This window comes from Gymnoscopelus braueri, assembly GCF_963280865.1.
Source record: "Gymnoscopelus braueri genome assembly, chromosome: 22".
Lineage (NCBI taxonomy): Eukaryota > Metazoa > Chordata > Actinopteri > Myctophiformes > Myctophidae > Gymnoscopelus > Gymnoscopelus braueri.
Genome location: NC_137624.1, coordinates 24,414,108 through 24,436,365, shown reverse-complemented (window position 1 = coordinate 24,436,365; position 22,258 = coordinate 24,414,108). Strand labels below are relative to the sequence as shown.

The following is a 22,258-nucleotide window of genomic DNA, read 5'->3' as shown; positions in this document are numbered from 1 at the left end:
CATGGCAGTCTGACCTTATAGTACATTGTGATGTAGGCAATGCAGCTGCAGTGAATGAAATTAATAATCGTGTGTGTGTTAGATTTAGGTGTGTGACGGTGTGTCAATGTGCAAGCATTGACAGCAGTTTTTACACACAAAATCAGCCTATAGAGTTTCATGGCCCTTTAAAAATAACTTCGTAGATTTAACCTATGTGGAATGCCTTCAAGGTCCAGTATCCTTATGTTTGTGTACAACTCCTGCATCTTAAAAGCCATTGAGTCCCTTCCCAGGTTGTATTGTTGGAGCCAGGAGAGTGTAGAAGAGCAGAGGGCAAAGTTAGGTCATGCGTTGAAATGCCCTTAAGCCAGTGACTTTACCTTAACTCCTGCAATGAGAGACTCCTTCGGTACAAAAGACAACATTTGCACAGGCCATGAAAGCATGGCTATGAAATCTAAAGAGTTATTCATGTTGTTACTGGGTCTGCTTGGTAAGTACAATAAAAACGTGTTATTTTAAAGTCTGGCCTTCAGAAAACAACACCAGTGAATGTAATCTAGGAGAAAGGGGGGGAATTATATTGTTAAATGTACATTGTTGTCTTTGTCTCTTGTGCTAAGATGTCATTGCGACAGCTATGAAGATGTATAATGACGCACAATGATGGTCGCTCCGCTCGTTCAGTAGACTAATTGCTTGGAAGTAACATCAGTTCATTACAGTAAGGACTAAGGACACACTTACTGTGCATTCTCTTATCATTTCTTTTGTCCTGCACAATGAAAGCACTGTTGAGGGTGTACAGTGTTCATTATTGATGGTGTTATTTTGTGCGTGGTGTCTTTTACCCAGCTGTATCTACCATACTTTTCTTACCTTGTAACTGTATCTTAGCTGCTGTGCTGCCTTTAGCGACTGACTTTCCCCCCAGAATCAATAAAGATCTTATCTTATCTTTCGTTGAGATATTTGTAAAACGTCACTTCTACCACTTAAAACATGAAATTATGTGAGGTTAGATATTTAGTTGTCAAGGTCACCACTAGTTCATCTGTGGCATAGATGGTGTGTCAAAGACAAAGGTTCTAGCTTCAAAACCACCACTTTGAAAATGTGCACTTTGCACCCATATCCTATGAGGAGTATTTATTTAATCAGGGTAATCAGGGAGATGAGATGGACACTGTATTAATCCCCAGGGGGAAATTAAGGGTGTTACAGCAACATGAAATAAAATGAAAAGACAACACAGTGAATACACTAAACTCCTTCTCAACCAGACAAATGAGTATGACAAATGATAATGCCATGTAGCACTTTGAGATTTGTGTCAGATATAAAGTCCATTACAAATAAAATGTATTATTATTATTATACTCACACTCACAAACAAACCCGAACATCACCACACATTAACTCACTCCAGTACCTCTGTGGTAGGGGAGAAGACGACAGCCTTCACGTGGCCTCCCCTGTGAGTAGCGAGAGATGGTGAAAGACCCACTTGCGAAGCAGATGTCGTCATCCTATCATCACCCAGATCACCCAGCTTGCAGATCAGGGCGCAAGAGACCGGGGAGACACACGGAGGAGACAGAAAGATGCCGCCTACACAGCCTACTGTGAAGTGCTCTTTGGGGCAGCAAGTAAAAACATCCTGCGAGGCTACAACGTGAATTACATCCCAGGCTGGGATGAAGACTGGACTGAATTTTTTTTTCTACCTCTTTACCGTAGTATATGTCTTTGCCCTAAACACAAAGGTCCTTGGTTCAAAGCCGATGTGTGGAACACATTCACTCTGCATCAAAATCCTACGAGGTTTAGGAAGTATTTAGTTATCAACAACATCTCCCATGCTTCTGTAATGCAAGAAATATGCCACTGCATTGTAAAGAGAAGGTTCTTGGTTCAAAACCAAGGATGAGGTTTGTTTTTCCAAGTTTGTACCTCGCTCTAATATTGAGGTTAAGTATTTAGTTGACAACAAAGCCACATTGTGAGCTTTTTCAATCTGTCCTCCATCAGGAGTTGGCTCTAAAGATTGATGAAAGGACTAAAGGAAAAGGACCTTTAAGTCTGAGTTTTGAACTTCAAACCTCTGCTAGGAGAGGCACATAACTTACCACTGCACCACTGTGTTTTGTATTTTGCCCATTGTCTTACATGCTCTTTAGAGAAAGATTAAAGCCAGGCACAAAACAGAAAAACATCACTCTTGGTTTTAAGCCAAGAACCTTCTGTTTACAATGCAATGGCATATCTCCTGCACCACAGACGCATGGCAGATGTTGGCGACAAACTGGTAACCAAACTAGAATCAGGGCACCCTCTGTGACAAGATTAATTGACCCACACAGTGACATGACATGCAGATGAGCAAAAACCGATTACACAAATATCAAACATTTTGGATGTAAAATGGATAAATGGTGTGGTATGAGAGCATGTAAAGAAGATAATTTGCGTGAGTCTCACGCCCAACACATGAAAGCATGTCATGTCATGGCAGCTCTAGTAATAATATTACTACTCCTTACATTATAAGGAGTATAGGGGTCAGTCTAGGTGTGAGCAATGTGAAAAGTATAGGTTGTGTCCATAATTATAATGTGATGACACATGTGACAAGTCATATCTATTGCAGATCAATTAGAAATATAGCAATAGTCCTATAGGTTATTATATATATATATATATATATATAGCCTATGATAATTAGAATGTCCTTTTTTGCTACAATGTTGGACGGTTGGAACGTATGTTGGAGACCTACCCTCTGTGTTAAGTTGACACTGGGAAACAATGGGAGACTCTCAGAGTTAAATGAACACTCGTGATTTTGCTGGGTTATTAGAGAGCTGCTGCAATGTCAAGGTGAAGGAGGAGACCAGAGTGTGAGAGGAGACAGAAACCTCCTAAAAGTCTCACAGAGTGATTTCAAGTGTCCTGGAGAGAGAAAAGGCTGTCGCAACATTCGGCAGTCAAGAGCAAACCCATTGAAGAAGACATGAAGAGAAAAGAAGAGGGTGACCAAAGATTGAGGAACATTGGAAGAGAGAGAGAGAGAGAGAGAGAGAGAGAGAGAGAGAGAGAGAGAGAGAGAGAGAGAGAGAGAGAGAGAGAGAGAGAGAGAGAGAGAGAGAGAAATGAAGAGTTAACGTGGGTAAGAGATAAACAGTAATAATTAGAGTACTGTATGTGAGGCGTGAGCAGCAGATGGAGAATGTCTGTCAAGAGGGATATTGAGGGACAAAGTGAGACTGAAATAAATATTTGTGCTTAAGAGTGAATTTAACAGAAGTTATATACACATTGGCAAGGTGCGTGCACACACACACGCATGGAGGGCAAGGGGCATATTTGGACAGATCTCTATTGGAGTTGCTTTGAGGGTTGCACATTGTTCAAAAACAACATAAGTATTTGTATGTATGACTCGTGGTGTGAAGGAGGGGCGGGGGGGGGGGCATGCTGGAATGACCTCCCATGTCAGAGGTCTCCTTTGGAGGCTGGATGCCTCATGACTGAAAGCAAAGCAAAAAGCAGTGCACTGGACGAGGCCCTAATGATCACAACTCAGGCTCTCGCCTTTTTAATTACTCAACCAGGCCTGACTGAGCAGCACAAAGCTCTCCAACCCCCAGAATGGAGTGGCGAGGATGAAAAAAAATAAAATAAAAAGGCCAATTCCCTCAGACGGATGCCCTCTGAACCTTGCAGCCTAATGCAGGCCTCTCCACAGTCCCCGCTGCTTGCGGCCGCTGCATTGTGCTTGAAGAGGAGGAGAGAGTGCAAAACAAGGCTGCCGCCGCCAGTGTCATGGTCCACAGGCCATGAGAAAAGCTCTCTGGTCAAGAGCTCTTCTATAGATGCAAGCACCCCACTGGTCCCTCTGTCACATAGATGAAAATCGTTGATCAAATGATACACAAAATACGACAAAATCTCCAGCTGTCTCCAACTACAACATTTTAGTCACAAGCCTGAGAACATCTAGTTTAGCCAACATCGCTGTCTTTCAACTCACCTATAGCTGCTTCTCCCCGCCCAAGATGCTGTTAATAGCCCAAGGCCCCTGTCAGTCATGTGGCCCATCAGTCACCCTTCATCTGGTGAATCTGACTTTATCTTAATGAGCTGTTGTTATTCCAATGAATGAATGAAGACTGCTTCCATTCAGAATACAACAAAACAAACATTGTCCCATTACCCCAGCAGTCACCACTTCTGTCCGGCTACTGAGCAGTCAGAGGAGGCCTGCCTACACTGCAAAATCCTGTTTTTACTGTGACTTTGAGGATCAAAGACATTTTACCCTCCTATTCCAATGAAATCTCTTAGTGTGAACCACTTTAAAGTGGCAAACTATAACTTTTTAAAGTCAATAAAATATTATTTTAGTATGTTAATACAATATGTCTAACACATTTGTGGTGGTTGGAGGTGGGCTCCCTGCTCTTCTATTGTGCCTTTTAGACTTTTTTTGTCCACTACAGGCTGACAAGATTGCATTAATTTCAAAGGGAAATATCTCACCTTGACAAATTCTCTCTGTTATAACACAACTATAGAAATCCTGGCACACATATGGGGTCAACTTGGGTTCAAATAGGACATGGAAGGCACAGATTGCAGTTTAAATCACTTTAAACCTGGCATCCCCCAAAAAATATCAGATCTACAACGCATCACGATGCCACACGTTTTTAGCTTATAATAGACTGGCAATTTTTTCAAAATGTTTGAATAGAACTGAAGTGGTTAAGATAATTCATATGAACTGTATGGCCTCTTGTTCAGCACCTGATCCCATGAAGACACTCTGCTACTCAGACAGAATGGTGTGACCTGGGGTGCTGCCCGCATTGTGCTTCCCATTGTTACATCACATTCTTGCCTGTACTGCTGGACAGGGACACGGAGGAGGAATGAGAGTGCATGTGTGTGGTGGGGGTGTTATTCCAGACATCCTGTTCTTATTGTCAACCACCCCAGGCTGACCACTGCTCAACATGTCAGGCTGAAAGAGAACAAAATGGGGGCCCAGATTCCGTTGTGCGCCACCGGGAGAGATCACACACAGAGTGTGGTCCTGGTTTGGACCATCTGACTGCTGAGGCTTAGCATTTTACATCTACCAGGGCATGACTAATGAAGCATTCAAATAATTAGGTTTCATAGTGGAAGTGGCAGTTCATACAGATAGACAGACATAAAACAGACAGACAAAGACCAACTGAAAAACGTTTGTTACAAAAGGAAATATCCAGCATTATTTGGAGAGAGGACAAAAATGGACAATGGTACTTTTTACATGGCTGGTGTTTTTTTCGTCAATGGTTAACAAAATGTTGAACTCTTACATACTTGACTCTAAATATTAGCTATTGAATTAACCTACATTTATTCTAAATGCATGTAGCATAAAAAATGTAATTCTTCATGTGTAAAATATAACACTGTAAATATTAAATGATACTCACTAGGAAGCTGAATCAATAATATTTTATATACAATTCTTCAATGAACAACAAGGCAATTGACAATATTTCAAAGGTACCAGATTAGAATTAGGCTGTTCAGACATATTTTGTACTACCGCGCCCTCTTGTGGTTGACATCTGTCAAAGCATATTTTTTGTGGCAAACCAAAATTGAGGCAGCGACAACAGTGCTACTGGGAGAAACAATGCAGTGCTGTTGGTTACAATGACAACAGTAACAAGTTATCAAAACAAAGAAAGACTGCATGTGGCTTAAGTCAAACACAAAACACAGAAAAACAAGCCACTACATACTTTAGAAACAACTTGAGAGCTAAATTCTTTGAGGTTCCTTTTTTGTTTTTGTGAAAGTGCAAACTGCAAAAATGCATGAAAGGTGACTCTTAAAAAACAAAAATAACACCAGACTTCCTGAGTCAGATTCTATATGTGGGTTTGATGATTGCTCCACCTCTCAATGACTCTTGATGTTCAACATCAATATAAAAAAATATTTTCTAGGGTTGGGTATCATTTGGGTATCACTTTGAAGTGATAACAATAGCATATTAGTACGTTACTTGAATATCAACTATGCAACTGGAAGCACATTGGTTCATAGCAAGCCAACCCACTATTAATAACGCTGAAACTGTGAAAATATTTAACTTAATAAATTATTCATTTCAAAAGCAATTTAAACATTAAGCAGTAGAGCTAACCAAACAAACATAACAGAATAGAAATTCTGATTGTACGCAAAGTATTGTAAATGTCTTAAAGACAGCAAGCACTTCAATGTTAACTGATATTTTGTCCAATAACTAAACACATCAGCTACATTTGTTGCAGAGAACTTTAGTCCAGAAATGCCGGTATAGAGGGTCAATCACGTCAGGTGTTGGTGTGGATATGAAAAGAATACACATCTTATATGGTAAGGTAGGGATTGACTGCAGGATTTGTTTGAGTGGTATTGTTGTGCTGCTACTTGGCATCATATTGATTGAATCAATTTTCAAAGAAAGAAAGTACAGCATACCGGTACCCTGCCCTAATATTCACACGGGTCAACAGTACATACAGTAACATCATTCCCAAGGGCAACAGACTTGTCATCTTATGACAGTCATAATGTCACTGCTGTAAAACACCTCCTAGAGGATTTTATTACGCCGAGGAATAATGGTCTTGCGGTAAGTCCGTCGCTCAGAGATGTTGCGTTTGACTTTGACCAGAGGTGGTGGAGCCAACTCCAGGTCCAGAGAAGGGCTAGAGTAGGACTTCTTCAGTCCTACCTCCTCATCCTCATCACCCACGAAGTCTTTAGACAAGCCTTTGTCAAACAGAGCGAATTCTTTGGTGCCAACTATGGCATCAGCTGCCATATTCAAACCCTTCCAGGCCTCCAACACGCGAATGTAGACCTCATACCGACATATCTATAGTGTGAACAAGAGAAGGGTTACATTATTTTTAAACAATCTGTCTGGTAGAGCATGTTAACCACTTAAAAACTTAACCGCAAAACATTTAAAATTATATTAAAAAAAAAGTAGCCAGTCTCCAAGCTCACAAGCATAAAGCATCAAGCTCACAAGTACAGTATGAAGGAGATTTTTTCATCTTGGAAGATTTTCGATTCCCCCCGCCCCCGCCTAATAACATGCCCAAAATTGGGACACCAGTATTAAAGTGGCTAATACAGTATAACTAGCACATCTGCAATGGTTGGAGGTAGTCGCCCATAAACGTAAATACGTAGGCTGCATTGGCCCCTGGGGCAGTACGTCAATGCCACCCCCATAAAACTCATTCACTGCCAGAATCTTTTTTTTTTGCGTTTGCCCACTGCCAGAGATTTTTAATTGAAAAAAAAGTACTCAGGAGCCGAGATACAGAATTTTTATGTTTTAAGTTAACAAGGAAGTGGATAGGAGTCTAGATCTTCGAAAAATCATATCTCCTTGGTCTTTGGGTAAAATTTGAAAAAAATAAAATTAAAATTAAAATTACGTTTTTTACGTCAGTGGCAGTATTGGTTAATTACGTCAATTACTTCAGAGGCAGTGAATGAGTTAAGCAGGACAGCTTGCCATAACTCCACCGCAAGAAATACGCCTGAGTCGTATATATCTCTGAGATAAAAACTTTTGTTTTATAATCATTATTGTTATTATCTACATAAGATAGGGTATTATCATATGAAAACACAAATGTTTTATGTAACCAAATGTCCTATATCATAAAATAACTACATTAACATTTGTAATAAACCTAACCGCTTGCAAATTGGTTGAGCAGCAGTAGCAGCCAATGTGGTATTTACTGTATGTGTACTGAATTATATATCTATGGACTCCCTACTCTTCCGTTGCGATATTTAGTCCTTGGTGTTGGGTAGGACACCTACTGGTTGACCAGAAGTACTGCCTGAAGATTACAAGCACAATATTTCCCCTGGGCAAGCAGGGATTCGGTCTCGGAAAAGACATAGATGTTTGATCTCCCGGCTTCAAATCTCAGGTAGGACAAAAAAAATGTAAATAACTTGCCTTTGGCATTTGGATCAGACACACAGTCAGAGAAGTAGAATTTGGAATACTAGGCTTTAAATCCATCATCAATGAGATTTTGGTCTCGGATTAAGAACAAGCACACACAATACTAACCCAACACAAAACAATGAACAACAATTAAGCCATTTAGCAGATGCTCTTATCCAGAGTGATTTTAGTGCAAAGTGCCATGGATCTTTGTCAAACGTCAAGGTCAGTGTCAAAGTAATAACAGTGCTAAGAACACTGTGTGCATGAAAACAAGAAATGCTGCACAGGATAGCACGTAGACAACAAACGGGGCATCCATCTAAATAACATAACTAGCATCTAAATAGTCAATGAGCATGAAGTGCAGATGCAAATACAAGTATTAGGAGATAAGAGTTGGGTTGTCAGTTCTTAATTGGACAACTCTGCTAGGAGAGATATCAAGCCACACATCAAAGTGATCAAACTCTTGACAGTGTCATTTTGGTTATTGACATCATATGTCAGTAGCTTTTCAGACAACATACTGATTTACAGTATGTACATACACACTGGCAGGACAACTCTGTTTACACAACATTACATACACATGCATTGCACATTTCCTTGACAACGCACACCCACCAGTATTTACATGTACACACAGTCTCACAACACTCCTCCTAGTACAGTACTCAGGGCTGTCACGACTATGCAATTTTACTTGACAATTAATCGTCGCTCAAATAATTGCGATTAACGATTTAAATGTTTCTGTCGCTGAACATTGGAACATTATGAATAAAAATTACATTTCTGTTTCGCTTTTAGGCTTCGTAAACAAAAAGCATTTTGAGCGTATAGATCGGCTGTTTCCACTATTTTTGAAAATGTTATATAATATAATATATGAACATTTTGGAAATGATTTATGAGGAATATTTACGATTATCTGAAATAATTGCGATTAGGCGATTATGAAATAATTGTGACAGGCCTAACGGTACCTCATGCTGCAGGTACTCCTCTCTGACGCGGTGTTCCTCCAGTTCTTTGGCTTTGGCCCGTCTGCCTTCTGGGAGGTTCTGGTGCAGGAACGTCAGGTCATTTTGGAAGGACTCCAGCATTCCTGCATGAGACTGCAGCTGACGCTCCTGAGTGAAGATATCAGACAACACATGATTATGTACGCCTTAATAGTCATGATGAATAATTCATGTTTTACAGTAAAGAAGTGTATTGTCGTGCATGAATCAACTGTTAAAAATGAATTAAATTACATTTTGTCTATATTGTTTAGATTTTTTTCATGGTTAATTCCCAATAAATTACAGCACACCCATTGATTGTTATTTTTTGAATAGAAACTATATTATTTTCATACACTAATACATAATAGTAAGACCTATGAAAATTAAGTCATGTAGCACAGAACATTGCAAGAAAGTTGCACAAATCAGTGACACTTTCAAATGGATGGAAAGCATTGTAACACAAGATGATAACATATAACAGAAATATAACGATTCAGTACGACATGAAGAAATGCAAAAAGGTTTTAAAAAAAGAAGAGGAGAAAGTACCAATGTGTGTGCAGACTGTGAGGCAGGTAGGATGGGTCTACAGAACCTCCTCTGGGAGCCCACAGCGGCAGGGAAGGGAGGCGAGGAGTGGAGAGCCGACACCAGGTTCATACGGTTGATCCAAGAGCTCATCTCTGCTCTGGACCTGTGGAGGGAGGGATTAGACATGAAGAAATGGACCCTGGGCTACAACGCTGGCTGTTTAGAGTCATTTTTATAGCGTGGCTAAACCGATTAGCAGCAGATTATGTATGGACTTCCTTGGCCAGTAGGCCAAGGAAGTAAATCGGTGAACATTTTTTCGGTGACACATTTTGTGACCCATCATCCCTCCATATTTGGGCAAGTTTGAGGTCACTCATTCAGTGCCACTGGACGTCTAAAACGTCCGTTGTAATAAGCCCTGTGCCACTGGACATCTAAAACGTCCAACAACAAAAAAAAAAAACAAAAAAAAACATTCATTTTTATTTTATTCTTTTATTTTTTTTGGAAAAAAATGTTCAGAACCCAAGATATGATGATTTGAAAATGTTCTGCTCCATTCACTTCTCGTTTAACTTCTTACTGAAAAAGGCTGTATCTCGGCTCCTAAGCACTTTCTTTAAATTGAATTTTGGCCAGTGGCACTGAATGAGTTAATATGACGTAATCAACATCATGTCGAGATCCACAGGGAAGCCATGCTTTTTTTTAAATAGATCCCATCCTGTTTAATAATGAATTGTGTAATTGACTCGGGTGTAAATATTGCAGGTGTAAATGTCACACGCACACCGTCCTACACGGTATGCAGACGCGCTCCAGCAGACACTTACGAAGCTTGAAAGAGGAAGACCCTCCAGTCAGCAGTCTGCAAACGGAAGACATGTGGTTTCTTGGTGTAGTTGATCGCTTTCTCAGCTAGGCCATGGTGCACGCTCACCACCTCCTCTGTGCTGTGGTACTCCTTCTTATACTCATCCTGATTAACACGCACACACACACACGGATGACTGAAATAAATTGTCCCTCAAAAGAGAACTGTATATTTATATGTGGGGTACACAGTGAAACTTAAAGGAACTTAAAGTTTAACTTAAAGGAACACTTCCAATTTTCAAACAATTTTCAACCATATCTTCATATAAGTAGTCTTCTTCACCTAATGCTCATTATAAGATGGTACTATTTCTGTCTACTCGCTCTGAGTCTCAGGGGTGGGCTGAACTGGGTAGTTTGGAAATGTGTCTCCAGGCTAATGGAAAGTACAGCCTTTAGGTGTTTTCACACAGGAAGCCGACTGAGGCACCTAGCAATTCATTTTCAAAGGGACCCGCCCTCCTGCAGCAACAGTCGACATGTGTTGAACTTTTTTTTCTATGTGACGCGTAGAAACGTGTCTAGTCACATGAGGAGAGCGGTGCGATCCCGTGGATCCAGCTGCAGCGTTGCTCCCTGAGGGAAAATTAATTTTTTGTGTTACTGGAAAGTTCGCACGCTGAAATAGAAGCCACTGTTATTGCGTCAATACAAATATTAAAACGTTTGAAATCTTGTTTGAAATTACCACTGATGAAGTCATCGACAGGCAATGTTTTGAACTACCTCTCAGAATCACCTCTGAGAGACAGAGCATGTAGACAGAAATGGTACTGTCCTATAATAGTGTGCATTAGTGAGGACCCATAAATGAAGATGATGCTGAAAAAAGGTTAAATGTTCCTTTAACTCTTGAGAGTTATCCCTTAAAGGAGTAGTTCACCCCCAAAAATACTTATTTTCTATCAAATACAAACCCCATGAAGCATTGAAGTCATGGATTTCTTTTTGTTTTTGTCGCATTCTTTAGCCAATAATTTGATGACCGGCGGAATGATGCTAATGTATCCGGTAGGAGACTCAAAGGAGACTCTTTGTGTCTCCTACCGGACATACACCCGGTCATCAAATTATTGGCTCAGGAATGTGACAAAAACAAAAAAAATCTCTATGAATTCAAGGCTTCATGGAGTGTGTAATTGATAGAAAATAAGTAATATTTTGGGTGAACTCCTTCAAGGGTCCAGAATGGAGATGTGTTAAATACCTTGTGCAAGTAGAGGACCATTCCCCTCAGCACCCCATAGAAGGTTTTCCAGCTCCTCTTGCCCCAGGGAGCTGGCAGACAGGTTAAATGATGGTTAAATACAGTAAAATCCTCAATGTTAATTTAACTCTGAGAGTGTACAAATGGAACCAAATGGACCCGCCCATGAAGTCTCTAATAAATGTATTCATTTTTCATTATTTTTAATGGTTAGTGTTTCATTCTGACTAAAAGATGTCATCCAAAATATTGAACTCCAAATTCACTTTAGAGGTGGGCAAGGCAATGAATAAGTATTGCACCCAACGGAGTACCCATTGCAGACACGCCCACACATTCAAGGGTGTGACTCATTTTCATTCAGACTGAAAGGCATTTAGTCTGCATGACTATAGAATTAACATCTCAATCAACTTGCTCCACCTGTCTTGTAACAATGATTTCCAAATACCACTGCTGCGTGTTTGCCTCCAGTGATTAACAGGTTAATATTCCATAATGATTGAGAAGGAAAAGTTATCATGTGTTCTAGTATTATTGCTGTTTATGTGTGTTATTGATGTTAATGATGTTAATGATGTTATTATTGCTGTTTATGTGTGTTGGCATGCTATCTGTATCAAATGAGATTATACTGTATACTTTTTGAAGTATGGATTTTGGCTTCAAGTATTATTACCCTGCCCCTATTTTGGTTATGTAATTATAGGCAAACATTTCTTTTTTTATTCAAAGGGACTTTTTTATGTTCTCTACATTATTATTATTATATTATTTAAAAATAATTATAAAATTCCCCAAATAGCAGATCTACAAGTGACTAGGTAGCTAACAAATGAATCTGAGAGTGTCACTCTTGTTTGTTTGATAATGTAATGTGGTGAAGAAAACTAGTGTCAGAGTGTACTGTATTTACAACACCACTCACTGCGTTTGCCGTCGATGTCAGCGTGTGTCTTCCGCTGGAGGAAGCCTTGTTTGAACACCGTGGCTTTGCTGTTGTGAGGTACATCCTGGAAGGGGTTGCTCTTGCAGCGCACCGGTGCATCCTCTTTTGCATCGTCCTCCAACAACATAGAGCTCTTCAGTTCCTCCTCATCACTTCCAACGGCATGGGAGGACAAAGAGGATGGCATGCATGACAGAGAAGTTAAATTAAATGAGGAAGGTTTCATAAGGAAGAGCAAAGGACAATTGCGGCGACAAATCAAGAGCTTTCCCTGTGGTAGATTTAAGCATGTGATATAGTATTTATTGGTTCCACTTACACAGCCCATTCCAAAGGCTCGTTCTTAATGGCGCTGTAGAAGTTCTGAAAGAAGAGCATAGATAAAAGACTGAATGACTTTAACCACATTCTTAATCACTTTTCTGGGCATGTCATAATAGGTGAACATTTGGCAAACCTAGGCAAACATTCTGTGAAAATAGCAGATCTACTTGTAGATCAACAATTTGCGGCAAAGAGATTTAGTGTAAAAGGGGGGAAAAGGAGGGGATCAAGTACAGACCCCAGGGGTACCCCAGTGAACGAAGTATATAGGCTTTAAGTGGTTAATAATTCTAAGGATTTAACCACTTAAGCCCTATTTTTTTACATCGGATATTCGAAAGTAGTATCACAACACAATTTTTTCGCTACTGTTTGCCTATAATAACACGTGCAAAATAGGGACACCAGGTTTAAAGTGGTTTAAGTCCCTTGCACTTTCCTCAAACCAGCATATTAAAAACATTACAGTGATTTCTCAAACAGTATGAGGGATTTACTTTGAGTAGTTCCTTGCTGAAGTTCTGGCCTTCATCCATCCCATCCAGGTTGGACACAAAGTCTGAAGAGGACATGGCCTTCCCCACATTCTACAAACAAAAATAAAAAAGGTGCATAAGATGATGTGATACATTTATTATCTCATGTTTTTTATATAAATAATTCAGGACTCACCTGTCCGTGCAAGTCACTGTTGAGAAGCATCAGGGCGCACGTGAGCATCAGCACTGTCTCTGAGAGGGAAAACCACACATGACGGTTTTATTATCTCTGACTGCTCAATTTACTATCTCTGAACAAGAATGCATATCAGGACTATAGCTGCCTGCAACTATCAATTATTTTTTGCAATTAATCAAATAATCAAGAGGCTAAGCACTCGGGTGACGCAGTGGCAAAGTCCCTGCCCACCACCGCACAGGTTGTGGGTTCAAATCCACGTGGTGCATCAGGCTTTGTCGGGCGTCTATGCCGAACACAATTGGCTCGTGTCCGGGGAAAGGGAAGCCGGGCGGGGAGGGTGATATTGGTCATTGCATGTACCCCTACGGGGCTGGGGCGGCACCTGTCAGCAGGGAGTGTTGGGCGGGAGGAGTAGCACGAAGGCTCTACGTCTTCCCGGTGGGGGCTCCTCACTGGCAGGTGAGTCAGTAGGATACAACAGCAGTGACAACACAGAAATGTGTGTGGGGAGGAATTAATTGGCATAAGGACTAAATTGGTGAGAAAAAGGGGGTAAAAATTATTGGCTAAAATAAATTAATAGTAATAATAATAATCAAGAGGCTTTTCCATCCCATAAATTCATCAATGAATTTCTATTGATAAATTCTATTGAGATTTTCTTAATCGACTAGATTATACTGATTAACCACTTAAGCCCTATTTTAAACTTTGTCGTATGTCGGTGTAGCACAAAAATAGCAGATCTACAAGCACACAGACCGCTGGGATGATGTAACACATTGTGACCTTGTAGATTGTAGATCTGCTATTTTCATTTTTGAAAATAGATTGTTTCATTAAAATCAAGAATTTTCTAAGATTAATTAACGGTTCCACCCCTAGTCAGGACCAGAGCTCACCTGCATCGGAGAAGGAGTGAGGGTTGCATTGATGGAAGCGGCAGGCAAAATGCTGCAGCACTCGCTCTCTCTCCTGGGTTTCCCCAATCAGAAGCACCACCTTCAGGATAGACCTGAAACAAAACAGAACATGAATAATAAATATTATTACTCCATAATCTCCTCACAGGAGACAAGAGAATATGCTCGTGTTAGATAGCTTAACCATAATACTCACCTCAGGGCGTTGTCTAGAGTCTGTCCAGTAAAATCAAAGAATTTGAGGTATTCCTCTCCCACTGCTCGACTGAAGTCATTACTACATAAAAAACAGACCATTCTGTGATTCGCTATCATACATTTCACAGGCAATTCCATGTAAAACAAATGTTTGCTGAACTATAGTAAAAGGGTGCACTAAGAGGAAAGACCAACAAGTTATGTCCTTACTCTTTGTCCAAGTGTCGGACCACGTCTTTACGTTGAATCCCGTCCAGCCTGTAGAGCCTTTCAGCCAAGCAAGAGGCCTTCTCCCTGTCCACCACTGTTTCATTCTCCAAGGTTCCAGCGAGCTCAGGCGGACCTCCATTTGACACCACGGTCTGCATTGGTGCACCCTTTCTACAATCTGGCTGTATATTCTGAGGTGAGTTTTCAGTCTGCCTCTCTTCCTGTGTGAACTCAGTCCTTGCTACATGCTCTGTGACTTCAGTGTCAGGAGATTTATTTTGTGCTTGGTTCGTCTCACCAGTCCGGTCGGTCTCAGCTTGCATTCCTGGAGGTGTTGAAGGCGTTGGAGATGGGCTACTCGTTTGCAATGACTGGTCACTCTGCTGAGACCCTTCCGTCTGCACTGGATTTTCTATCACTGCAGTGTGTGGCATCAGAGCGATTACCTCTGACTGTTTAGAAGACTGTTCTGGTTGGCTTTCCTTTTCTGGCTGTTCTGACTCTTCTGGCTGCCCTTCCTTTTCTGGTTGTTCTGACTCTTCTGGCCGCTCTTCCTTTTCTGATTGTTCTGACAGTTCTGTCTTCTCTTCAGTTTCTGGTTGTTCTGACAGTTCCTGCAGCCCTTCCTTTTCTGGCTGTTCTGACTCTTCTGGCTGCTCTTCCTTTTCTGGTTGTTCTGACTGTTCTGTCTGCTCTTCCTTTTCTGGTTGTTCTGACTGTTCTGTCTGCTCTTCAGTTTCTGGTTGTTCTGACAGTTCCTGCAGCGCTTCCTTTTCTGGTTGTTGTGACTGTTCTGTCTGCCCTTCCTTTTCTGGTTGTTGTGACTGTTCTGTCTGCCCTTCCTTTTCTGGTTGTTGTGACTGTTCTGTCTGCCCTTCCTTTTCTGATTGTTGTGACTGTTCTGTCTGCCCTTCCTTTTCTGGTTGTTGTGACTGTTCTGTCTGCCCTTCCTTTTCTGGTTGTTGTGACTGTTCTGGCAGCGCTTCCTTTCCTGGTTGTTGTGGCTGTTCTGTCGACTCTTCCTTTTCTGGTTGTTGTGACTCTTCTATCTGCCCTTCCTTCTCTGGTTGTTCTGACAGCTCTTCCTTTCCTGGTTGTTGTGGCTGTTCTGGCTGATTGTCCCTTTCTAGTTCTTCTGACTGTTCTTCCTTTGATAGTTGTTCTGACTGTTCTTCTGACTGTTGTGACTGTTCTCTCTGCTCAATGTGCTGAGATTGGTCAAGAAGTTCTGGCTCTGTTGATTCGTTTGAGTATTCGTTGGAATATTGTGTTTGGTTTAGTAACTCAGCCCAATTTGATGGCTGGAATTGCTCTGATGGTTCAGTGTTTTCTAGGTGCATGGGTTCAGAGTCTTGTGGCTCCACAGAATGTTCTGTTGTTTCTTCACAAAGTCTTGTCTGCTCTGATGGCGGTTCTACACTATATGCATTTTCTGTCTGGTTATTCTGCTCTGGTTCCTCCTGACAGATTTCTGTGAGGAGCCAGAGTTCTGGCTGTTGAAGGACCTCTGCTATCTGTTCAGAATTTGAAATCTGATTAACTTCTTCACATCCTAGAGGCTCTACAACAGTCTCATTGTTGAGATCTGTATTTTCACGCAACCGCCACACTTCTGTCAACTTCTGAAACTCTTCTGCATGAATCGGTTGATCAGGCTTTATGATTAGTCCAACATGGTTGCTGCACTCTCCAAGCTGCTCCCTAATAAGGGGTGAGAAATATGTCTATTATTTAATCATGTAATTATATAACACCACAAATGAATAACAGCCAAAGGCACAACATGAAGTAAGTGCAGGGCAGTTGTTTGCCTCTTCCACCCACCTGTCCTTTTTAAATAAAGGCTTGTCACCATCATTGCTCTTACTGGTAATACTGCTGGTGTTATTCATACAGCTTAGGTTAAGTTTAAAATAAACAGACACAGACGGGGTGCGTGGCACTCAGTTTAGACACACATTTGGACCACAATGGAAATAACCTCTCAAGCTGTTTTGTGTTTTATCATTTTGATAGCTACGTACAAATACAGTATATGTTAAAGGGATAGTCTCCATACGGCCGCAGTTCTGTATGGAGACACAAAGAGTCTCCTTTGTGTCTCCATACGGAACCGCTGCCGGTCATCAAATTATTGGCTTAGGAATGCGACAAAAACAAAAAAACATCCATGAATTCAAGTCTCCATGGGGTGAGTAATCGATAGAAAAAATGTCATTTTGGGGTCTAACTATCCCTTTAATGTACAGTATATGCATTAATGTCAATAAAAACGTCAAATCAATCAATGAATAACATGGATATCCACATTGTCCTTATGAAAATATTTACTTAAGTCATATTACTCACCTTTCACGTGGACCTTTTAGAACAACTGACACAGGTTCTTCATTCTCTTCATTGCAGGGAATCTTTGTCACAGTCTCCTCGTCTTCCCCGTTGTAATTTTCATCTTCCACTCTTCCCAGACGCTGCTCTTCAGTCTTGAGACTCTTTACTGTAGCAGAGCGAGGCTCTTGCTCCAAGTCAGTCTGCCCAGTCAGCAGAATGTCAGGCCTTTCCTGTTCCTCATCCAGTCTTGAGTCGACCACATTCTGCCTCTCCTCCTCAGGCTCAGAGTCTACAATCCCCGCCTCTGTGATCGGTAATGTCTCTGCAGGTTCAACAGCTTCTTCTGTTAACGACTGTCCATCCTCTTCCTCTGTATCTGCCAGTGAGATTTCTGCAAGCCCATCTGGAAATAGGGGAAATCACTTGTGAGTCGTGTAGTCACATTAAAACATATTCAAATTTGTGAAACGTAAAGTAGGATTTCGTAAAGCAGAAGTTTGCATCACTTTAAGACCGTCAAAAATGAACAGTGCACTGAATTTCTAAGTATACATTTCAATTTATAAAGGTTACACCCACCATCAGTATCGATACAGTCTGGTAGCTCCCACACTGGATCTTCCTCTTCCTGTGTTGTCTGTTTTGTTTCTTCCTCTGTAGTCAACATATCACATGGCTACAGATTGCAACATACAGGATGTTGTGTGTTAGGGAACTTGTGATTAACATTAGGTACCGTTCATCATTAGACAGCTGTGATTTGAGTCTCGTCTGACCAACACATGCACCTGCCGACGCTAACTCTGCAATAATTTAGACATACAGTAGCTACTGTATATAGACAGCATGTCTAAATGCAGATTTACTCTCAGACAGACTGCTTTAGCAGAACGCACACGCGCACACACTCGTATATTGGCCAAAGATGACAAAAGAATCAAATAATTACATTTCTTTCTCTGTCTCCACATACCTGTGAAACAATTCCTTTCTCCTCTACAGTCGAGTTTAGAGGCTGTAGTGCCGCACGCCCATCATCATTCTGTGTGTCCTCCTCTGAGGTAAAGTCAGTGTCCTGTGGCTTTACAGAGTCCAGCTCAGCCAAGCTGTTGTCGACTGTGGGGTAAGGCGTCTGAGAAGAGGGGACAGGCATGTCCCATTGCACCGTGGCAAAAGACAGAGCTACAGAAGGATGTGTCATGGGGTATACAGGTAAAATTATTGGACCCCACTGGCTTTCTGCCTCCTCAGGATCATCCAGGCCTCCAGCAGGTGGAAGAGCATGGGGTTGTTCCTTGCTGTCCACCTCGTTCATCTGGACCTCTTCTTCCCAGACAATGGCTAGCTTTTGGTTGCTGAGCTGTGGATGGTCCACCGGTGGCCATGATTCCTTTTGAAAATGCTCATTGTCTGAATCGTATGGAATAGAGGAGAATGTGCCGTCTTCCTCCATTAGCTTCTACTTCAGTCTGCCCTCGTGTCAGGATGTCAGGTTTTTGGCTAGGTGTGTAGCTGTGAGTGTCTGACAGTTAAGAATTGTTTTCTGTTGTATGAGGAGTGGCCATCTTTTAACGATGTCACCCAAACGCCATCACATGGGACTCCTAAGACGTGGCATGAACTCCAATGCAGCCCAAATGAATGAAAGAATATCTGTGAAGAAGAAAGGAACACAAATCTAAATCCAAAATAAACATTTAACTACATCCCAGCCTAAAACCACACTTCCCTCCATGTCCAAAACTAGACACGTGTTTGTTTTAGGTTATGTGGTTTTGCCAAACTGGTTCTATGTAAATAAAAGAACCATGATGTAATTAATCTGCATGAGAGAAGTCATGAGATAAAAAAATATTCATAATACTCACACAGAATTTAGCTGTTAGAGCAAATAGCATTAGAGCATGTTTTAGTGTTAAAGACCATCAGACTAGCATTATAATCCTTAATTGGGTACATTTATGAAAGAAGACCAGAAACAAGTACAAAAAAGCATTAAGTAAAACATTTAGTAAGAAACAGTTTTTAAACAATACAGAAATGATATATCCTAGGCTCACTCACCACTTTTACAGTCTAATAAAATTCCACGCAAGGAATACTGTACCTATCTTCATTCACTTGTGAAATTTTAGTGTGGCGGGACGGATGTAATGCAACGGCCTTTACCAAAACGTTACAAAAGCACATCTGCACTTCCTGGACACAGAAATCAACCAAGCGAGTGAAAAAGAATGAGAGAGAGATATGGGGAGAGAGAGAGTGAGTGAGTGAGTGACAGAGAGAGAGAGAGAGAGAGAGACACACACACACACAGACTAAAAGTAGGTGTACAGCAAACATTGAGAATGACAGAGCAAGAGTCAAAGGGTGGGGTTGAGGGGTTGCTTTTGGTAAGTGGTTTAACGGTCGGTGTCCAATGCTTATCTTAATACCACACTGCTGAAGTTGTGGTGATGGATAAAACCTGGAAATATTTAAATAATGACATTCTCTGAATTGAGTTATCTCAACCCACAGATCTCATCTAGACACACAGAGCAACAACATGACATCAGCCAACCGTGTAGTCAATGTTTGATTTCCTGTCTGGACTCTCAAAAACTCCACACAAAATAATGTTTAGCACACGATGTGTGCTAAACCCATGCAGGTTTTTTTTTTCACTCTCTCTCCGCCTCTTTGTCTATCTTAATTATTCTGTTGATGTCACACAACCAACATCCGAGCACAGCTTTGACCACATTTCCTGTGTGGGTGCCTGCTTCTTACTTCCTGTCAAGGTGCAACTAACTCTTGATGTCACAGACACCAATAGAGTCATGGTTCAATCTAGGGCAGTGGTTTTCAAACTTTATGTGCTCAAAGCACACCAATGGGCAAGTCAAAATCTCAAGGCCTGAAGTCCCGGATGACAACATCAAGGAATGGACGAGCTGTAGCTTCCAAACCCTGCTTCACATAGCAGAAGCCATGGGATGACTGTGTGAGTGAGTGAGATAGAATTTGCCTCTGTACTGGGAAATGAGTGCACACAAAGTACTTGATATAGTAAGGCCTGTCACAATTATTACATAATCGTCTCATCGTAATTATTTGAGATAATCGCAATTATCTTTGCATAATTGTCATAATCGTTTGCATGTTGAAAAATTTTCATACATTTTCAAATATCAAAAAGAAGCAGAAATAGCAGATCTACAAGCTTACAACACGTCACTTCGTGCCGCGTTGTAAGCTTGTAGATCAGCTATTTCTGCAATTAAAGTTTTGGGGGATAATATAACATTATTAAATATGTCAATAATTTCTTTGTATATTTCAGTTATTTGTCATGGCTGTCCCTTGCAATTCGTGATTACAAAGCCTAAAAGGCAAACAGAAATTAAGTGTTTATTCATAATGTTACACTGTTCAATGCCAAAAACACAATTAAATCGTTAATCGCAATTATTTGTGCGACAATTAATCATCAACTTAACTTTGTAATCGTGACAGCCCTAGATATAGTAAATAAATAAATACAAATATTCATAACCTTTTGTATAGTTGTATATATTGCTATAATAATGTGTGGTTGACACAAAATCCCAAGACACACCTGGACTTCTTCTGTGAGAAGATATTTAAGATATTTAGTGTTTATATCTGTAAAATATTTTGTGTTTGGTATAGCAGCAGTTTAGAGATAATCTTCTATGGTGCCTGATGTTATCTTCTGCAACTTGTAGATGGTAAAAGCTTTTTAAAGTTTAAAAAAGGGTTCAGATATTCCTCTACAGTTAATCATTTTGACCCCATTTAAAAATATATTTATGAATGAATGAATGAATGAATAAATAAATTCTTTGCCACTTTGGAAATGTTGTTAAGATTTTCACCTACAGTATAATAACATGCCCAAAATATGGACACCAGGGTTAATGTAGTTAAAAGGAGTGTTTCTGTCAGAATATAAATATGAGAATGAAACAAGTATGGTATGGTTGCATGGCAGAATCATAAATCATTCTGCACACATCACATCACAGGCCTGAGGAGATGTATATAATAATACAGTCTCAGGCTGTATCATAGACGAACGAATAGAACAACGAATAAAGAGACCTAATGTCAAAAGATTAAGTTGGTGAACGATAAACATAATGGGAAAACAAAGATCAGCATGATCAAACTTCAAAGAACAACATGGTTTTAGAAGTAAAGTAAGAGTCAGGCTTTGAGGACTGAAGTCTGACTTACCCTCTCTAGGCTCCTGAAAGACACATCATATGATCAGACAGTGTGTGAGACTGTAAGTAAGTCAAGTCTTGTGGGAGGGGAAAGTCTCAGCACTAGGCTAGTGTTGTAGCTCTGTCAAAGAGCTGATCGTCAGAGACAGCACACACAGAGACACACCTTCCCCCACACACATAAGACATGTGCACTTGCATGCGCGCGCCGTGGACACATACACAATCAAAAATGTTAGCTGTATCTCTACTCTTACCTGTATATGTCCTGTGTTTCATGCATACTGCTGACAGTGCTGCTATGACAACTGAATTTTTGTAGCGGGATCAATACATGTCTATCTACACACACACACACACACACACACACACACACACACACACACACACACACACACACACACACACACACACACACACACACACACACACACACACACACACACACACACACACACACACACACACACACACACACATCCCTCAGAGCTGCTTGTCTCGGAGCTGCTAAATATCTATTTGCTCCTCTTTGTCATTAGAGTCTTTTGCCTGAGGTGTCCCATAAATAAACACATGCAAGTCATAAGCCCTGGACCTGATGCGTTCCCCTCCTCCTCCTCCTCCTCCTCCACTGTCCTACCTCTCCTCTCTGGATAGATCGGGATCAGACTTCCGCCTCCTCTCGCTGTTTCCAACACAGACACGCTTGAGGAAGAAGAAGAAGACGGGAGGAGGGGTAGAGAGGTAGATAGGCAAGCAG

The 22,258-nt window shown here is 40.9% G+C and overlaps 1 protein-coding gene across 5 annotated transcripts; it reads right to left on the bottom strand.

Moving 5' to 3' along the window:
* Nucleotides 1-5,477: 5,477 nt before the first annotated feature.
* LOC308077735 (uncharacterized protein) lies at nt 5,478-22,239 on the bottom strand. 5 transcript variants are annotated; one of them, XM_080418624.1, is made up of 16 exons: nt 22,139-22,239; nt 18,240-18,919; nt 17,846-17,942; nt 17,285-17,669; nt 14,936-16,636; nt 14,724-14,804; nt 14,507-14,619; nt 13,596-13,654; nt 13,421-13,510; nt 12,919-12,962; nt 12,579-12,751; nt 11,651-11,721; nt 10,401-10,546; nt 9,583-9,727; nt 9,007-9,153; nt 5,478-6,913 (listed from the first exon to the last, which is right to left on the bottom strand). In XM_080418624.1, the coding sequence occupies exons 2-16, from the start codon at nt 18,717-18,719 to the stop codon at nt 6,629-6,631; spliced, it is 4,017 nt and encodes a 1,338-aa protein (XP_080274750.1). In that variant the 5' UTR covers nt 18,720-18,919; nt 22,139-22,239; the 3' UTR covers nt 5,478-6,628. The 5 variants fall into 5 exon arrangements, with proteins under 5 accessions (XP_080274750.1, XP_080274752.1, XP_080274751.1 ...); XM_080418626.1 differs by lacking the exon at nt 22,139-22,239 and adding an exon at nt 21,756-21,825; XM_080418625.1 differs by lacking the exon at nt 22,139-22,239 and adding an exon at nt 21,509-21,723.
* Between the last annotated feature and the right edge of the window lie 19 nt (nt 22,240-22,258).